The 17,195-nt window shown below is 47.7% G+C and overlaps 1 protein-coding gene across 3 annotated transcripts; it reads left to right on the top strand.

The window, feature by feature from the left end:
* Positions 1–2,648: 2,648 nt before the first annotated feature.
* RASL11A (RAS like family 11 member A) lies at positions 2,649–10,193 on the top strand. 3 transcript variants are annotated; one of them, XM_064586272.1, is made up of 5 exons: positions 2,649–3,707; positions 4,537–7,885; positions 8,299–8,355; positions 8,462–8,541; positions 9,471–10,193. In XM_064586272.1, exons 2-5 carry the CDS (start codon positions 7,762–7,764, stop codon positions 9,936–9,938), a joined length of 729 nt encoding a protein of 242 aa, XP_064442342.1. In that variant the 5' UTR covers positions 2,649–3,707; positions 4,537–7,761; the 3' UTR covers positions 9,939–10,193. The 3 variants fall into 3 exon arrangements, with proteins under 3 accessions (XP_064442342.1, XP_045723474.1, XP_064442343.1); XM_064586273.1 differs by lacking the exon at positions 2,649–3,707 and having other exon boundaries at positions 7,110–7,885; positions 9,471–9,491; positions 9,597–10,193; XM_045867518.2 differs by having other exon boundaries at positions 2,649–7,885.
* Positions 10,194–17,195: the final 7,002 nt, after the last annotated feature.

The following is a 17,195-nucleotide window of genomic DNA, read 5'->3' as shown; positions in this document are numbered from 1 at the left end:
TCAGCAGGGAGTCTGCTTCTCCCTCTGACCCTCCCCCCCTCATGTGCTCTCTCTCAAATAAATAAAATCTTTAAAAAAAAAAATAAAAAATAAATATTTTATTTATTTATTTATTTGACAGAGAGAGAGAGAGTGAGAGCACAAGCCAGGAGACAGGGAGAAGCAGGTTCCTCGCTGAGTGGGGAGCCTGACGTGGGACTCGATCCCAGGATCCTGGGATCATGACCTGAGCCAAAGGCAGCCGCTTAACCAACTGAGCCACTCAGGTGCCCCACCTTTTACGGTTTTCTTGTATGGTGCTCTAGCTCTTAGGAAAAATGTATTTCTTGGAATTGCTCTTTCTTGCCCCAGTTCCTTTGTACTTCTCTTTGCCTGAAATACCTACACTTTAAGTTGGTGAATTCCTGATTGTCCTTTTTTCACCTTGAGTGTCATAGGTGAACCTTCCCTGATAAAAGTATTTCAAGGAGAGAAATGAAAGTGCTTGGAATCAGAGAAGAGAAATTATTTCTGGTTTGGGATGATAAAGTCCCTTACACCTGTTCTCACTACAGGTGATTTGCTTTCTTACAGTGTTTATAATTTTTAAAAATTTAATCTTCCTGGGGCACCTGGGTGGCTCAGTCGTTGGGTGTCTGCCTTCGGCTCAGGTCATGATCTTGGGGTCCTGGGATCGAGCCCCGCATCAGGCTCCCTGCTCTGCAGGAAGCCTGCTTCTCCCTCTCCCACTCCCCCTGCTTGTGTTCCCTCTCGCTGTGTCTGTCTCTGTCAAATAAATAAAATCTTTTAAAAAAAAATTAGGGCGCCTGGGTGGCTCAGTTGGTTAAGCGACTGCCTTCGGCTCAGGTCATGATCCTGGAGTCCTGCATCGGCCTCCCTGCTCAGCAGGGGGTCTGCTTCTCCCTCTGACCGACCCCCCTCTCATGTGCTCGCTCGCTCTCATTCTCTCTCTCAAATAAGTAAAATCTTTAAAAAAAAAAAAAAAATCTCCAGTAGACCTGAGGTGAAAGACTGTTAGTAAACTCTGCCATCCTAGATCCTAGCACATAGTAAACATTTCATAAATGTTCTTTGAATTGAGGAAAGCACTCCCCCCCCCAACTTTTTTTTTTTTTTTTTTTTTAAAGACTATTCATAGAGCACAAGCTGGGAGGAGAGGGAGAAGCAGGCTACCTGCAGAGCCCAATGCTGGGATTATGACCTGAACTAACAACAGCCACTTAACCAACTGAGCCACCCAGGCACCCTGAGCAGACATTTTCTAGTTTCTGTGTGTTTAATCTTGTTTTCCTGTGGACTTCACCAAACTAGAATGTTTTGGATTTTAGAGGGCTCATAACAATTTTGTTCATGAGTAATTGGGATTATTAAGTTTCCCGTATAATGTGGAAAGATTGGGGAACCTCAGACTTTGTTCATTTTCTGGCAGTTTATATTAACCTTACTTTCTGTTGCCCCTAGATTAGACCAAATGATTCCCAAAGGGCCTTTATGCACATAGGGCCTATGACTCTATATTCCCATGACCACCAGATGACATAATTGTGACAAAAGACATGGCAGAGGATCAGCTCTCAGTTTAGGGGGGCTGGTGAAGGTGAATATTGAGAAAAGGAAGGGCTGCAAATAGAACTGGTTTAGGGGAGTTTTTAGGGCAGATCATCAGAAAATGTGAACTGTAACATCTGATGTACAGTGGCAGTTTTCTAATCGCTATAATGGCAATAGTGGTAACATGAATGTACATAAAACATTTTTGGTTTTGGGGGTTCCTGGGGGGCTCAATCCAACTTGGTTTTGGCTTAGGCCTCAGCGGTGAGGTCAGGCTCCACTGTGGGCTCCAGTGGTTCTCAAGTATGGTTCCCCACCTGACAACATTTTTGGGGAACTTGCTAAAAATGTGGGCCCACTAAATCAAATTCTGGGTGTGAGCCCAGCACTCTACAACCTCTCTGGGTGACTGAGATGCTTGCTCAAGTTTGAGAACCACTGATCTGTCTTTAGTCATCTCTAATATACTTGAGACTCAAAGTTCAGAACTCGTTTTCTGAACCTTTATTTCCAACTCCCTCTTGGGCAGTTCCATCTGGATGTCCTGCAAATTCACAGATTAGTTTGAAGAGGTTTTATTGGAGAAATAAATTGCATCGAACTCCCCTAGCTTTGAGTAATGTGTATGTGCTGATAAATATGTGCCCGCCTTAAAATGCAGGTCCTTTTAAATGAGTTAATTGTTGTAGATGGTGAAATTATAAATGAATCTCTTAAAATTTCCCCTTCCTACACTTTGTGAGGATGAAGAAAAATGTTCTAACTTTAAAACTTTTTGCCCTATTAAATTAGAGCCATTACCATAAATGAAGGTGCATGGCTCCTTTAACTTTTGATTCTGTCTTTTCTGATCTAGCCAGGTACCTTCTGAGGACTTCTGTTTTGTTCAATTGAGCCTAATCCCAAGAGTTGAATAAAATAAATCACACTCTCAATGTTGGGGCAGGAAAAACCCCATAGTTTCATATCTCTAGTGTATTCTCACTGTGTATTTCATATCTCTAGTGTCAACATTTTCTCTGTACTATGGTGGGAAAATGGAAAACAATTTTTGCTAAAATGGAGCGTTAACAGTTGCTAAGATATAAAAGTAGGTTTACTTCTTGAGCACAAGAGAAAACAGATTTGGAATACAAGTGTTTATCCCATCCCCACTTAAAAACAATTGGTATTGTTCATACAAGAGCTTTCCCAGAATCTGTTAGACAAGTTACTTGGTTATAATAGTGGTGAGGCAGCCTCTGCAGCTCGTATTGCTGAGGCGGAAAGTTTGTATAGAGGAGTGAATAGCGGCCCAGGGTTTCTGTATTGTGATTGTTTTCCAACTGCAAACGTGTATGGTGAGGATTAATTGACAGGCTAGCTCATAAAGCCCCAAATGGAAAAAGCATAGAGAAAATGCTCTGATACTTCCTTGCAAGATTGGAATTTATGAAAATCATTTGATTTGGAAAAGAAATGCAGTAAGGTACTCTATTCTCCAAAATGAGGTGATGGCTTAGCTCAAGTGAGGATGTGATAACTTCTTGCACCTGAGCAAGAAGGTTCAGAATAATTGCTTATGGGAGATGAGTAAGTAAATAGTTCTAAGATTCTTGAGAGCAGAGATGATATTTTGTTCTTCATATATATATGCTCCTAGCACTGACCCTGTTACATATAGTCAGGGTTACCCTCCTTAAGAAGAGTTCAGTGGCTTTCCATAGCCTCCAGATAAATTCCTGAGCATGGCATGCATTGCCATCCACAGTCTGGTCCCCAACTTTTTGGGCTATCGACCACATCCTTCTAATGTTTGAGACTACTCGTAGCTCCCCAGACTTGCATTATACTTATACTTTCATGATTTTGCTCATGCCATTCCTTCAACTTGACATGCCATCTCCCACCCTCTGTGTTTCTGCCTACCAAATATTACTCATGCTCAGAGACCGGGCAATTTCTTCCTGTAGCTTTCACTGATTACCACCGCCCCCTCCCCCATTCAGATTTAATTCTCCCCATTGCATCTCTATTGGAGTTGGCACCCTGACCTGCTTTGTCATTCCTTTTACATGAACAAGTGTTTTCATCCTGCTCTCTACCTTGATGGAAAATGCCAAGATTAGAAATCAGAGGGGCTGGGGGTGTCTCCTACTGAATGGCTCAATGACCGGGTAAGTTATAAACTTGTCTGAACCTCAATTTAGGAGATATTTAACCCATTTTACAGGTTTAGTTAAGATTAAAGAAGAAATAGAATTTTTTGGTAAACTCAAATTTATGAAGGATAATTTCACTATGGGGATGTCTGTGAAGGCAGGCAGGAGTGTCTTATACTTTGTCATCCCCTCAGTAGATGATTGGTAATAGAAAGTTAACTGTTCTTTGTATTCTGTACCAGCACTTAATGGAGTCTTGCAGCGAGTAGATTTTCAATAATTTTGACTGTTGAAATAAAGCAGGGAGCTGGTAGCAAAGCACAGTTTTTATTCCAGTGAAATTACCTAAAGGTAGTCTGCGAGTCTCCAGTGAGCTCATTGTTCCAAGAATTTAGGATACACAGGAAGAGCTGATATTAGGAGGTGATGGATGGTGGAGGGAGAGAGATTCTTGAACTAGAGGACGACCCTTGGCAGCTTTATCTCGGCTAGAAATCAAGCTGATATGGCTGGTAAAGGGTTAATAAATTCCCAAGGCTGATATTTGCGAATTACCAAATTCTGCCCTTCATAGTTATTTCAAACACCCACAGGATCTGTGTACCCATATCTGTGCCTACGCATTTCCATTGTCATTTTAAAACCACTTCAGTATGCCTGTGTTATATTGGTTGCAGTACAATTTTACATAACTCTGGACGCAAAGAAATCCAAAATGAGATAGAACACAAGCAGCAACAATTTAGGCAATGCTATTTATAATGTTCAGTAACAGTTCGTCAGTAACAGTTCGGTAACATATTGTCTGTATTAAAAGGTCATGGATTATCTTGTCTATTTGCAGATGCAAAGAGTTTCCAAGGAGAATGGAATAACATTTTGAGCTCTCTGAGCTAAGGTGCAATGTGAATGCAAAATGGAAGATAATTATCAGTGGACAGAGAACAGTCTTAGGAATCTTACTTATTGGGTGACCTTAAACTAAAATGATCTTATTCCTGACAGGGAATTAAGATGGGGAATGAGGTGTAGAGGTGAGTCCAAGATACAGCCAAGAAAGTGCTCTTTTCCCTTCACAGTTCTGCATTTCAATCCCAGGAAAGTGAAAGGTGCAGAGTCCATTGATTCCTGCTCAACAGAGACCCCCTCTTTTATTTCTTGACTTAATGGGGGAGCAAGGTGTCCACTAGCTCCTGGGGAGGAGCTAGGGTTGTTCTAAGGTAGTGGCAATCCCAGTCTTCTTTGCTAGATACTTGGATAAACTCTCAGCTTCTCAGTTCTGGAGATGAGAGGTAAGAGAAAGTCTGCTGGGTTCTGAGAATTATTTTATTTCATAATAAAAAGACAATAGAATCCCACGCTTCCTTCCTGCTTTGGTGAGGACTTGGTGTTTGGTGAAACGGGCCATTTTGTGTTCAAAGAGAGCCAAAGAGCATCTGGGACACAATGACTTGGACCCCTATCACTGAACAGCTGAAGGATCCTTGGAACCAATGGTTTCAGAGTGGTTCTGTAAATAGTAACTCTTTATGGTGCTTTCTCCTGTCAAGGAATGAGGTGGCCTGCTTTAAATCTTTCCAGTTAAACTGAAGTTTAACAGAAGGGGATTGCCTTGTAAGCTGCCAAAAGTCAGTGCAACTGAGATACAGCAGTTATCTCAGGACATTTCCTGGAACACTTTCTCTCGAGAGTAGGTTGCTCTCAAAACCAAGCTATTGGGATAATGGTTACACATATGACTTCTGTCTTTTCCATTTCACACAGTGAAGACAGCATTCATTCATTTATTCATTCAGAAAGTCAGCCAGTGAGCAAAGGACCTTCAAAGTCCCAGGTACCACTATGTGCTGATGCTAAAGACACAAGCTAGAGTCTCTGCCCGCCTGGAGACAGTCATGAAACAAATTTTACAGAGAGTAACAGTTGAGATCAGTGCTGCCAAGGGTGTCCTAAGAGGGAGGAACTGGGAGATAGGAGTGGGGGTGGCAGTGCTGATCAAAGAAAGCTTCCAAGGGAAGAGCAAGTAAACAAGTCATCATCTATTCCTAGTCTACAGCAGGAGTCCTGAAGAATTCAACTGAGAGGTAAGGAGAGCAGTGGGGATGGAGAGGGGGAGACACCCAGGGGTGTAGGCAGTAGAAATGGTGGAACTTGGAAGTGAGAGTGGTTGGAGTCAAGGATGGCTCACACGTTGCTGGTTTGGAATTCTGGGTAGATGGAGGGAACATGCATTAGTGTAGTTGGTTGCTAAAAATGGATTTCATCCTCTATCCCTCTCTGCATCTCACTCAGCCCTTTCTTTTTTATTTCTTTGAAATATCTTTTTCAGAGAGAAAGAGAGTGCATGAGCCGGGGGAGGGGGAAGACAGAGGGGGAGTAGAAGCAGACTCCCCACTGTGGGGCTCAATCTCCCAACCTAGAGATCTTGACCTGAGCAGAAACCAAGGGCCAGATGCTTAACCCGACTGAGCCACCCTTTCAAATGTGACTTCGGCTCCCTCCACTTAGGCATGGAGTGTATCCTTTCCCCTCTCCTTGAATCTGGGCTGGAATTGTGACTTGCTTTGGCCAACAGAATGCAGCAGAGGTTATGGGTTCCACCCTGGAGTAGGGCTCAAGAGGCCTTTTCCACTTCCACTTACTCTCTCTGAAACCTGCTCAACCACCACCATGAAAGCAAGCCCTAGCCATCCTGGGGGGGGGGGGGGGGGGCGGGGACGGACTCAGGTGAGTCCGTCACTGCCCCTCCCCCATCACAGTTGACTGCCTGTCACCCTCTGCCAGCTCTCTGCTGATACATGACAGGGCCCAGCCTAGATCAGCTGAGTCTGGCCTAGATTAGGATAACCACTCCACTGACCTACAGACATGAGCAACTATGGGAGATTGTTGTTTTAAGCCATTAAGTTTCGTGCAGTTTGTCGTGCAGCAAAAGCTAACTAATACGACTGAGACAGAGAAGGGGTAAGGAAGGGGCCCTCCAATAGGCAATTGGACATATGAGGCTGGTACACAGGAGGCCAGAAGCATGAAGTTCTAACCTGTAAGGATCAAATCCCAAGGCCTTACTATGGTCCGTCTCCCCAAACTCAAGACCAGGACATTTTTCTCTTTTGTGTCCCCTTCCACTCTCTCATCCTTAACGTACACTTCATTTTACGCTTAAAAGTAAGTACTTGAATAATAAAAGCAAATGCATGACTCAAGTGCATAAGACAGTATTAATGATGGAGAATTAGTCCGGAGCCAAAGCTCCCAGGGGATGGAACGTGTATTGACTGTTCACTAAGGAGTGGATTCAGCCAAGGCCAGCAGCGAGGGTCTGGGCTTGGAGGCTGAGCTGCAAACAATTACTGCCCCCAAGGGGCCTTCACATTTGTGGAGCAAGGTCACAGTGACTGCAGGTCCCTTATAACGGCTACTAATTCAGGGATTCCGGGCTTTACCCTCCTCCTTTGTCCTTAGTAATGTCACCCCTCAGCACCTTTTGAAAATAAAAAGGGCAATATACCCAACAGGAATTTACCCCTCCCATTGTTGCAGAAACATCCGACTGATTGCACTTTTTCCTGTTTCTTTCCTCCCCCAGCTCAGAACTGATCGCAGGTTCGCCCACTGGTCTAGTGACCCGGGCTCGCCTCTGCGGGGTGGAGGGGCCCCCAGGGCGGCGCAGGCACAGCCCCACGAGAGGCCTCCCACCGCTCGCGGGACCGTGGCCGTCCTGCAGGGGCCGGGGGCGGCAGCGGCGCGGGGCCCGGGCGGAGCGCGTCAGGCGGCGAGGCGGTGCGCACGCCCCCGGCGCCCGGTCCCTCCCCCCGGGCTCTCCAGCGCCCCGGTCCCTCCCGGCCGCCGCGGGAAGGGGCGGGAGGGGGAGGAGCCGGAGGCGGCCGCCGCGCCCCCGCCGCGCGCGCCCAGCCCTTTAAAACCGCCGGCGCTGACAGCTCGGCCGGCCGCCGCGGTCCCCGCGCACCTGTGTCCGCACGCTCTCTGTGCTCGCGAGCCGCTCCGCTGCGCCCGAGGCCAGGCGTGCGCTCTCGGAGGCGGGACCCGCTCGGCCCGCGCGCTCTCCATGCGGCCGCCCACCATGTCTGGGCACTGTCTGCTCGCGCCCATCCCCGAGTCCTCCTCCGACTACCTCCTGCCCAAGGACATCAAGCTGGCCGTGCTGGGCGCCGGCCGCGTGGGCAAGAGCGGTGAGTGCCCAGGGGCCCGCTCGGGGACGACGGGGCCTCGGGGAAGAGCCGGAGCTCTGGGCGGAGGGGAGGAGGATAGAGCGCCAGAAGAACCTGCAAGTTTCCGCGCCAGCCCCGGCTCTCCCCCGCCAGCTCGCTTTCCCAGCGGCTTCCTCGGGGCGGCTACTCCTGGGCTCCCGCCTGGCTTGGCCCCTGCTGGAGGGGGGGGGGGGGGCCGCTGGTGCGGCAGGTAGACACCTGCAGTCAAACCCGCGAGAGCCCGCGACGGCCGCACCCTTGGCTTTGCAGAGCCTTCCAACCTGGGCCGTACCCGGGGTTCTGCGGCCCAGCGCCCTCTCCTTTTCCACGGGAGCGTCCCGGTTTGACTGTTTTGTCCTAGTCCTTTCACTGATTTTGCTGTTTTTCCTTTTCAGCAATGATTGTGCGCTTCCTGACCAAGAGATTTATTGGCGATTATGAACCGAATACAGGTTAGAATAATTTCGTGCTCTCTGCTTTTGTGGCTGCATGCTCCGATTTTCTTTTTTGCTGATATGTGTGTAGGAATTTAAAAGCAAAGTCTCCTTCATCCTTCAGGCAAGTTGTATTCACGGCTCGTCTACGTAGAGGGAGACCAGCTCTCCTTGCAGATCCAGGACACCCCGGGGGGCATCCAGGTAAGGACGGCCCGAAGCGAACGGCTCACCACCGCGCACACACCCAGGGGGCTCCTCAGCGGGAGCAAGATGTGTGAACACACCTGTTCTGCATTTAGATGAAGGCGTGGGCTGTCCCCAGGCGGGCTGTTAGAAACGCTCCTGGTGGGGACGGGGTGAGTGGATGGTTCGAGAGGCAGCTTCCTCCAGTCCAGCTCCTCCAAAGGGGAGAGAGAGTTAACCTCTGTTTGCAGCCCTGGGAGAGGCATCACTACTTGCAGGGATGGGGCTCACCACTTCTTTCAGAGCTCGGCCATGGAACCATTAACAGGGGTGGGTTTCTGGAGAGGGTCTTCTCCCCTAGCAAGGACAGCGAGAGTGCTTCTGGGTTTCTAACTGTTCCCTCAAGTCGGTTAATTGCAACCAGATAACCCCTTGGCAAGCAGTCGGGAATTTAACTTGATTAACAAGTTATTAATTGCTCTCCCTTGGAGGGAGGAAAGGTCTTGTGGAAGACCAGAAAGAAGGACTTTGTTTCTGTAACATTCTCAAAAAGGATATGCTAAAAATATTTTTATGGGCTTGGGAAAAGATATTTATCTTGGCTTATTTTCAAAGTTTTGTTTATTCTCAGTTCCCTGAAGGTTGCGCCATTCTTCTTTGAAAGTTCTTATTGAAGTCATTCTTCAGTCAGCCAGGGCTCACCACAGAATACCTGCCAAGCAGGGGGTTTCAGGATAATTGCATTGGTGACAGCCAATAAAATAACCCAGGCAGGGAGCTTGCTCTTCCCGCGTCCAAAGCCTCCTTCTGCAGAAGCTAGGTAGCATCTGAAAACTGTATTTATGATTTCTCTTTTGAATGCTTTTTGCAAGGGTTACTCTGATGTTATTTTGAGTCCTCTCCCACTGAGGGTTTCCTTGATCCAGACTCGTTCTGATCTTTCTCAGGTCCAAGACAGCCTGACCCAGGTAGGTGATTCCCTGGCCAAGTGCGTGCAGTGGGCAGAGGGCTTTCTGCTGGTCTACTCCATCACAGACTATGACAGCTACCAGTCCATCCGCCCCCTTTACCAGCACATCCGGAAGGTCCACCCTGACTCCAAGGCCCCTGTCATCATCGTGGGCAACAAGGGGGACCTTCTGCATGCCCGGCAGGTGCAAACGCATGATGGTATTCAGCTGGCCAACGAGCTGGGCAGCCTATTCCTTGAAATTTCCACCAGTGAAAACTACGAGGACGTCTGTGACGTGTTTCAGCACCTCTGTAAAGAAGTGGGCAAGCTGCACAGCCTCGGTGGGGAGAGGAGGAGAGCCTCCATCATTCCCCGGCCGCGCTCGCCCAACATGCAAGACCTCAAGAGGCGCTTCAAGCAGGCTCTGTCTTCCAAAGTCAAAGCCCCCTCTGCACTGGGGTAAACCCATCTCACACAGACTCGGCTCCTTTTTATTGTGCGTTGTGCAGCTGAAAAAGACAGGGGACCTCCCTTTTTAATTACACATTCGAAGTTTATTTTTATACAAACTGTTGGTTTTCAAGTGTATGTGTATTTCTGAAAATTCAGTGATTGCCTAGAAGTTGGAGAGGTTTTTTTTTTTTAAATAAAATATATATATATATTTTTTACTGTAACTGCTAGCCACTTTTCCATTAAAGGCAAAATGGCAACATTGCTTCTTGTTTTTTAAATGTCTTTTTATAGAAATCATACTTGCACCAGCGCCCAGAACGGCTCCATGCTTGCCCTCAGCCTGAACTCCTATTGGTGTCTTGCGGTAGGGGAGCCGACGTAGAGGGAATCTGTTGTGGGAGAAAGCAAAGAATGCGGAGGAGAAAATATTTGAGCAACTGCAGGATGTCTTTAATTAGGGCACTTTGCCACAGGCATGAAATTGATACCACGTGATTTTCAAGGAAAGGGGTTCAGAGTACGCTGGTGCTAACAAATCGCAAACATGAATAGCAGTTTTATTTATTGGTGCAAATGGAAATCTACTCTCTCTACCTGTATTAGAAAATAAAAATTCCTTATGTCAGTAAGTGCATCCTACCTACAGTTGCTTAAAAATTCTCCTTCCTGGGGCGCCTGGGTGGTTCAGTCAGTTAAGCATCAGACTCTTCATATCGGCTCAGGTCATGATTTCAGAGTCATGGGATTGAGCCCTGCATTGGGCCTTGTGTTGGGCTCAGTGCTGGGCATGGAGCCTGCTTAAGATTCTCCATCTCCCGGGGCGCCTGGGTGGCTCAGTTGGTTAAGCGACTGCCTTCGGCTCAGGTCATGATCCTGGAGTCCCGGGATCGAGTCCCGCATCGGGCTCCCTGCTCGGCGGGGAGCCTGCTTCTCCCTCTGACCCTCCCCCCTCTCATGTGCTCTCTCTCATTCTCTCTCTCTCAAATAAATAAATAAAATCTTTAAAAAAAAAAAAAAAAGATTCTCCATCTCCCTCTTCTCCTCCCCCTCCCTCTTTCTAAAAAAAAAAAATCTCCTTCCTGCTCTGTCTTCTTGACCCTCACATCCAACAGGGCACTTGATCTGTCAGCTCTCTCTCCTATTTTTCTCTGAAGCATCACTCTGCCATAATCCATACAGCTCTGGCCTAGACAGGCAGGCAAGTGTAGGTGAGATTGGTTTCTTGTCTTCTGGACTGACACCCCTCTGATTCTTTCTTTACACCGGAACAACCTGGCGTGCAGTGGGCCAAGGGCTTTCTGCTGGTCTACTCCATTACAGACTATGACAGCTACCAGTCCATCCGCCCCCTTTACCAGCACATCCGGAATTCCAACTCTAATCACTTATTTTCATGATTGAAAAATCTCAGCTGTGTTCCCCTTAGCTACTGGATAAAATACAAATGAGGCATGACATCAAGGTTATTTCCCACCTCTCCAGCCTTCTCATCCCCTCCCACAAACACACTCACACACATTTACACGCCCCCTCACACAGTGGGGCTGAAAGCCCATTCAACGGAACGGTCTGCTGCTCTCAATATATACCAGGCTCTTTCATGCCTTCCTGCCTTAGCAGGAGCTATTTCCTGTGCCTGGAATATTTTTCCTCTTCTCCTCTAAAAGATCACTAACTCATTTTTCTTTCTTTCTTTTTTTTTTTTTAAGATTTTATTTATTTATTTGACACAGAGAGACACAGCGAGAGAGGGAACACAAGCAGGGGGAGCGGGAGCGGGAGAAGCAGGCCTCCCACCAAGTAGGGAGCCTGATGCTTGGCTCGATCCCAGGACCCCAGGATCATGACCTGAGCCAAAGGCAGATGCTTAGCGACTGAGCCACCCAGGCGCCCCGATCACTAACTCATTTTTCCAGACCCAAGTCATGTGCTCTATTAAGCTCCTGGGCTGCCCTCTTCGAGTCTTTCTCCATGTCTACAGCATTTGTGGGATACCCGACCATGTCATGTAGCTAGTTGTCACCCCCATTGGAAGGAGCACTGCTTGTGGGCTGTAACTGCACTTCCTAACTTTGTATCCCAGGCTTTGGGCCTAGTGCTTGCACCTAGTGTGGTAGGTTTTCAGTAAATATTTGATGAATAATATGATGGGCTGAATGCATTATTTTTTGGTGCCAAGGGACAGTAATGGGAGATTGCATGAGACAACTTGTCACGTCTGCAGAACAAGGACAGGAGATGTTCTGAGTAGTTAAAGTACTTTATCAGCAGTGACAAAGAGGAAATGACACATACCCAGCTTCTGGCCGCTGCGGACCATTACCCTGCCTTCCAAGGACACCTGTGTCCATGTCTATGCTGATAACACCATTCTTCCCTATAGTTGAGGGGTGTCTACCTATGCAAAATGGCATGAAGGATTGCAAAAATGAGATAATTCATGTCTAAAGCAGTGTCCAAATAATTAAGGAAGAATACGATTTTGAATTCCATTATCTTTGAAAAAGCACCTAATTCTTCTTGCTCATTTGCATACCCTCAGAACAAAAGCAGTTCTTTCTATCCTCAGCCATTCCTGCTTCTGCCATACATCTTAACTTTGTAGGCGAGGACATGAAAGCAACAGGTTGACCTAATCATCATGGGAAAAGTCATCATGGAAAAGCTAAAAAGAACAATACAAGAGATGTCCCAAGGCAGCCTGTGATGAAGTTCCAAGTGAGTGACCAGTAAGGACAGGAAGTACCCTTGACCTCTCCAGGGGAGAGCACAGTGTGGACCAGAGGGGTCAAAAGATGAGTCACAGGCAGTTCCAAAGGAGTAGCAGCCCCTTGGGGTGCAGGCTGGCTGGAGGGCCATGCAGAAAGCACTCCACATGGTATTTTTCCTGTCCTCAGCATCACAAATCACTGACCTCTGGGGCCTCCAAGCTTCCTTTATTTCTGGTCCCCAGACCCGACCCGGCATATGACCTGGATCTCTGGTCTCAGAAGGCTCAGTGCCTGCTCCCCAGGCCTCCTGCTGATGCGGGTGAGGTGCGTGGGGTGCATCTGAAAGGAACCCTGGGATAGTAGCCCTGGAGATGGAGGGGGAGCCTGGAGTTATCAGGAGGCAGGTAGGGTGGGAAGTTGTCAGCTGTGTGTATAGGAAAGAGGGTCCGAGGATTTGGGCTTGACTGGGTGCTGAGGAGGCCCTTAGCGGAAGCCGAGCTCTGAGCCAGCTTCCTCTTCCCACAGGAGTGGGGAGGGCAGAGCCATCAGAGCCCTGGGTGTCACTGTAGTGCTGGCGGGTCACAGCTTCTGGAACATTGGGCAGAAAGTTGGAAAGGTGGGCAGGTGGGTGGGAGTACCCTCACACCTTTATCACAGTTTTGCCTTACCTCTGAGGTGTCATCCTCAGTGTCATCCTCTCCATCCTCATGGCCCCTCCTCACTCCGTGCCCCCTCCCCTGCCCCCGCCTCTATTTCTGTGCCCACCCCCCCACCCCACCCCCCGTCTCTACGGCTGCCACTCATCCTCCTTCTGGTCGAGGCTCCATTCTATTCTGCTCTGAAACTGCGGCATGATTTCATTAACGTGCCCATTGGTGTGGTCCCGGGGAAATGGATGAAATCCAAACGGCTAAATTGTACATCCTGCGTACATTCTGTGCCTCACATGCCCCTCACGAAAAGCAAACTCGAAAAATGGGAAAATAAATCTATTATAGCATAAGAAAATAAATTTGTTTTGCTTGTGTCAAGGCGAAGGTCACAACGGAAGTTCTAAAGTTTATTAATATCTCTTTGGAGGAATGGATTAAAATACATAGCTGTGGAAGGCGGCAGTGAACAATAGAGCAAATGGAAAAGACAAGATGACTGTTTAGTCATGAACTTAGGACTCGAATAGCTTTTTTGTTCCGTGTACGTGTTATAATTTCTACTTCTCACTATGCAAAGTTACCGATCCAAATTTACAATGCGATGATAATTTGTATGATTAATAACTTATTCTTACCATTTGATCTGTCTCCAAAAGGTGGGGTATTTTTAAGGACTTTGTTAAAATGAGTATTGAGCTACTTTGACACTCAATAAGAAGGTCGTGATATATAAACAAACTCAAACACCATGAAGTTAGCTGGGGCTCTAGGAAAAATGACCACCCAGGCGTCCCACCCCCATGTACTTCTGCATCAGGAGAGAATGAGCTCCTCAAGGGTTGGACAGGTCCTCAAACATCTTCGGCTCCACAGCACCTGTTAGAGTGTCCGCTACAAAACAGGATCCCCAAAAACATTTGCTAAGGTGAACCATTAGAAAACTTAAGGAGTCCCTCCAATTGCTTTTTTTTTTTTTTTAAGATTTTATTTATTTATTTGAGAGGGAGAGAGAGAGCAAGTGAGAGCGCAAGAGCAGGGGGAGGGAGGAGCAGACTCCCCACTGAGCAAGGAGCCCGACGCGGGGCGCGGGGCTCGATCCCAGGACGCTGGGATCATGACCTGAGCCGAAGGCAGTCGCTTAACCAACTGAGCCACCCAGGCGCCCCTCCAGTTACTTTTATATGGCTGTGAGTGCAGGGGTGTGTGTCTATGTGCTGAGTTCCCTTTGTCCAACTGTCAGAGTTGGCCCTTTCGCATTCTCCACAGCAGGCCTGCTTGAACAAATAAGTATTATTGCTTTGGGTATTCTTTACATCTCTATTAAGACCACCAAGACAGTCATTTGCATGATTTCAAATCATATTTATTGAGAACCTGCTTCCTACAAAGCTCTGTGCTGAATGTTGTGATCAAGACAGCACTCTCTTTCCAGAAACTCAGTCCCGTGGGAGTCCTAGGAGCTCAACCTTGAGGGTGGGATTCTGTGGGATGAAAGGCAAAATACGATTCTGACCCAAATCTGAGGGTGTTGACAAAATCAGTGGAGGGGAGAGATCACAGAGCTGAGCAGGGAGTGAGGCAAACACTCCTCACGGGGTGAGAGTACCCTTCCAAAGAAAATGACATTTCTTACTTTACAAACTGGAAAGCATTGGGGTTTTTTTGAGCATTATTTGCTCAGCTGAGGATGAACGAGTTAAAATTCTAAAATATTTGCTGCCATTTTTTTTATTGGCATTCTTTATTTAAACTAGAAGAACATTGTTAACAGCAAGGCTTACTGACATAAACAGATTTTGCCTGGAAATACTAACATGTATTTATGACTGTGGAGAAACAGGGAAATTTCAGGAGCTCCTGCTGATGAGACAGTTATTAATCAGCTTTATGAAGGCAGCAGACTTAGATTAGGTTCAAATCCCACTTTACCTGGGGCAAAGGGCAGTCGAGGTTTCCGTGTCTCTGAAAATGGACGTAATACTACCCATCAGGCAGAATTGTTGGCAAAGCTGACACACAGAAGGTGTTCAGTAAGTTGTAGTTGTTTTAAAGGTAACTTGGTACATTATGAAGTTGTTTCTGGAAAAGAGTGCTTTTCGAACTTGCTTGTATACCCTAAAAAGTATAGTAGTTGCTTTGCAAGATATGACTTTCTCCATGTCACATATGGAAAAAGAAAGTTTTCTGGGGAGCAGTTATTCCCTCACAATTACTGATCCTTTACTTTGTGCCGGGCACTTTTATTTTCTCGATAATACCTTTGAGGTAAAGCTATTATCACTCCCATCTTTCAGACAAGGAAACTGAGGCTCTGAGAGGTCATGCAATGGCCAAAAATCACAGAAGCCAGAAACCGGGAGGTCTGGCTCCAGGAAGGGGAGAGGGCTCCCTTCAGCTCAGGGCTGTTTCCCCTGGCCAGACGTGTGCCTGCCAATGTCTTTTGGAGAACTTGTTAAAAACAAAGATTCTGGGGCACAGTCCCAGGGATTCTGTTGCTCTGTGTTTGAGCTGTGGAGGAGGAGTCTGCATTTTAAAGAGCTCCCTGAGTGGTCCTGAGGCCGGATGTCTCATGTTTGGAGCTTTCAGCAAGATCACAGTCCTGGCTCCCCCCATGCTTCCTGTTTATCCAGAGGAACGTCAGACTTGGAGTGGGGAGGGTGGGAGTGCCACACCGGAGGGGTGGGAGCCCCTGCATCTGGCCCGGGGGCTGGGGTGGGCTACTCTCACTGAGCTGCACCCAGGAGTCTTCAGTACCACCTGGTAGAGTGCAGTCGTCTTTGGGGGGGTCTCTCCCTGAGTCACCCTTTGAAAGCCACGTGGTTTGGGGGTCAGTGTGCACTAAGTCAGCGGGCTAGGGACACCCTCTCCCTGGCTATGCTCTCTTCTCTGACCCACCCAGAGGAGCAGCCTCCACAGCAGCCCCCAGAAATTCAGGCTTTTTATTTTCTCCTGGAACGCCTGGCGGAGGAGGAGGAGGCGGACGGCTGAATGTCAGCATCCCTGGGGGCTGTGGGAGCCATGGTGTACTACAGGGAGGGAAGGTGCCAGAAGCAGAAGTTGCCAATGCACATCTGGGAGCTAAAGATCTCTCCCCCACTCCAACTCAGTGTGATCCAGGGCATCTCCAGGAATTGCGTGCTGTGTGTGTTTCTGTGTGTGTGTGTGTGTGTGTGAGAGAGAGAGAGAGAGAGAGAGAGAGAGAGGTGGGCTGGGAAGAGGGAGGGAATAAGTTCGAGGTTTATAGAGAAAGGTCAATGAATTTCTCCAGGGCGGGGAAATACAAGGATGCTGCTGCAGCATTTGAGGGGCCGTTCCTGGGCGCCGTGTGCTGGCTTCATCATTTGTCACATAATAAGAAAACTAACACAACAAATAGCTACCATAATTACTGAATATGCACTATTGTTCCACGTACTCCTGTGTATTATTCAGGGCTCTCCAGAGAAATATAGTCAACAGAAAAAAATATATATATATAAAGAGATTTGTTATAAGGAATTGGTTCACATGATTATGGAGGCTGAGAAGTCCCAAGAGGGGCAGTCAGCAAGCTGGAGGCCCAGGAGAGCAGATGGGGGACTTCCGGTCTGAAAGCTGACAGGCTCAAGATCCAAGAAGAGCCAGTGTTATAGTCTGACTCCAAAGGCAGGAGAAGATCCCAGCTCAAGGCGGGCAGGCTGGGCGAGCTCCTTTGAAATTGAGGGAGGGTCACCCCTTCTATCCTATGCAGGCCCTCCTCAGATTGGATGGGGCCCCTGCATATCAGAGGGGCACTCTGCTCGACTTGCTTCACTGGTTCCAATGTTGATCTCATGAAGGAACACCCTCACAGGCACACCCAGAATAACATCTGGCCAAATATCTGGGTATCGCATGGCTCGGTCAAGTTGAATGTCAACA

Source organism: Mirounga angustirostris, unplaced genomic scaffold, assembly GCF_029215605.1.
Source record: "Mirounga angustirostris isolate CCGP_5_RB_7025 unplaced genomic scaffold, mMirAng1.0.hap1 SCAF_3, whole genome shotgun sequence".
NCBI classification, from domain to species: domain Eukaryota; kingdom Metazoa; phylum Chordata; class Mammalia; order Carnivora; family Phocidae; genus Mirounga; species Mirounga angustirostris.
This window is presented reverse-complemented; position numbering and strand designations above follow the sequence as displayed.

Bases quoted from the DNA above. Each gene is read 5' to 3' on its own strand.
- RASL11A (XM_064586272.1), top strand. From the start codon at position 7,762: ATGCGGCCGCCCACCATGTCTGGGCACTGTCTGCTCGCGCCCATCCCC. The intron at 7,886-8,298 runs GTGAGTGCCCAG...TTTCCTTTTCAG, and splicing joins CGGCCGCGTGGGCAAGAGCG to CAATGATTGTGCGCTTCCTG. The intron at 8,356-8,461 runs GTTAGAATAATT...TTCATCCTTCAG, and splicing joins CGATTATGAACCGAATACAG to GCAAGTTGTATTCACGGCTC.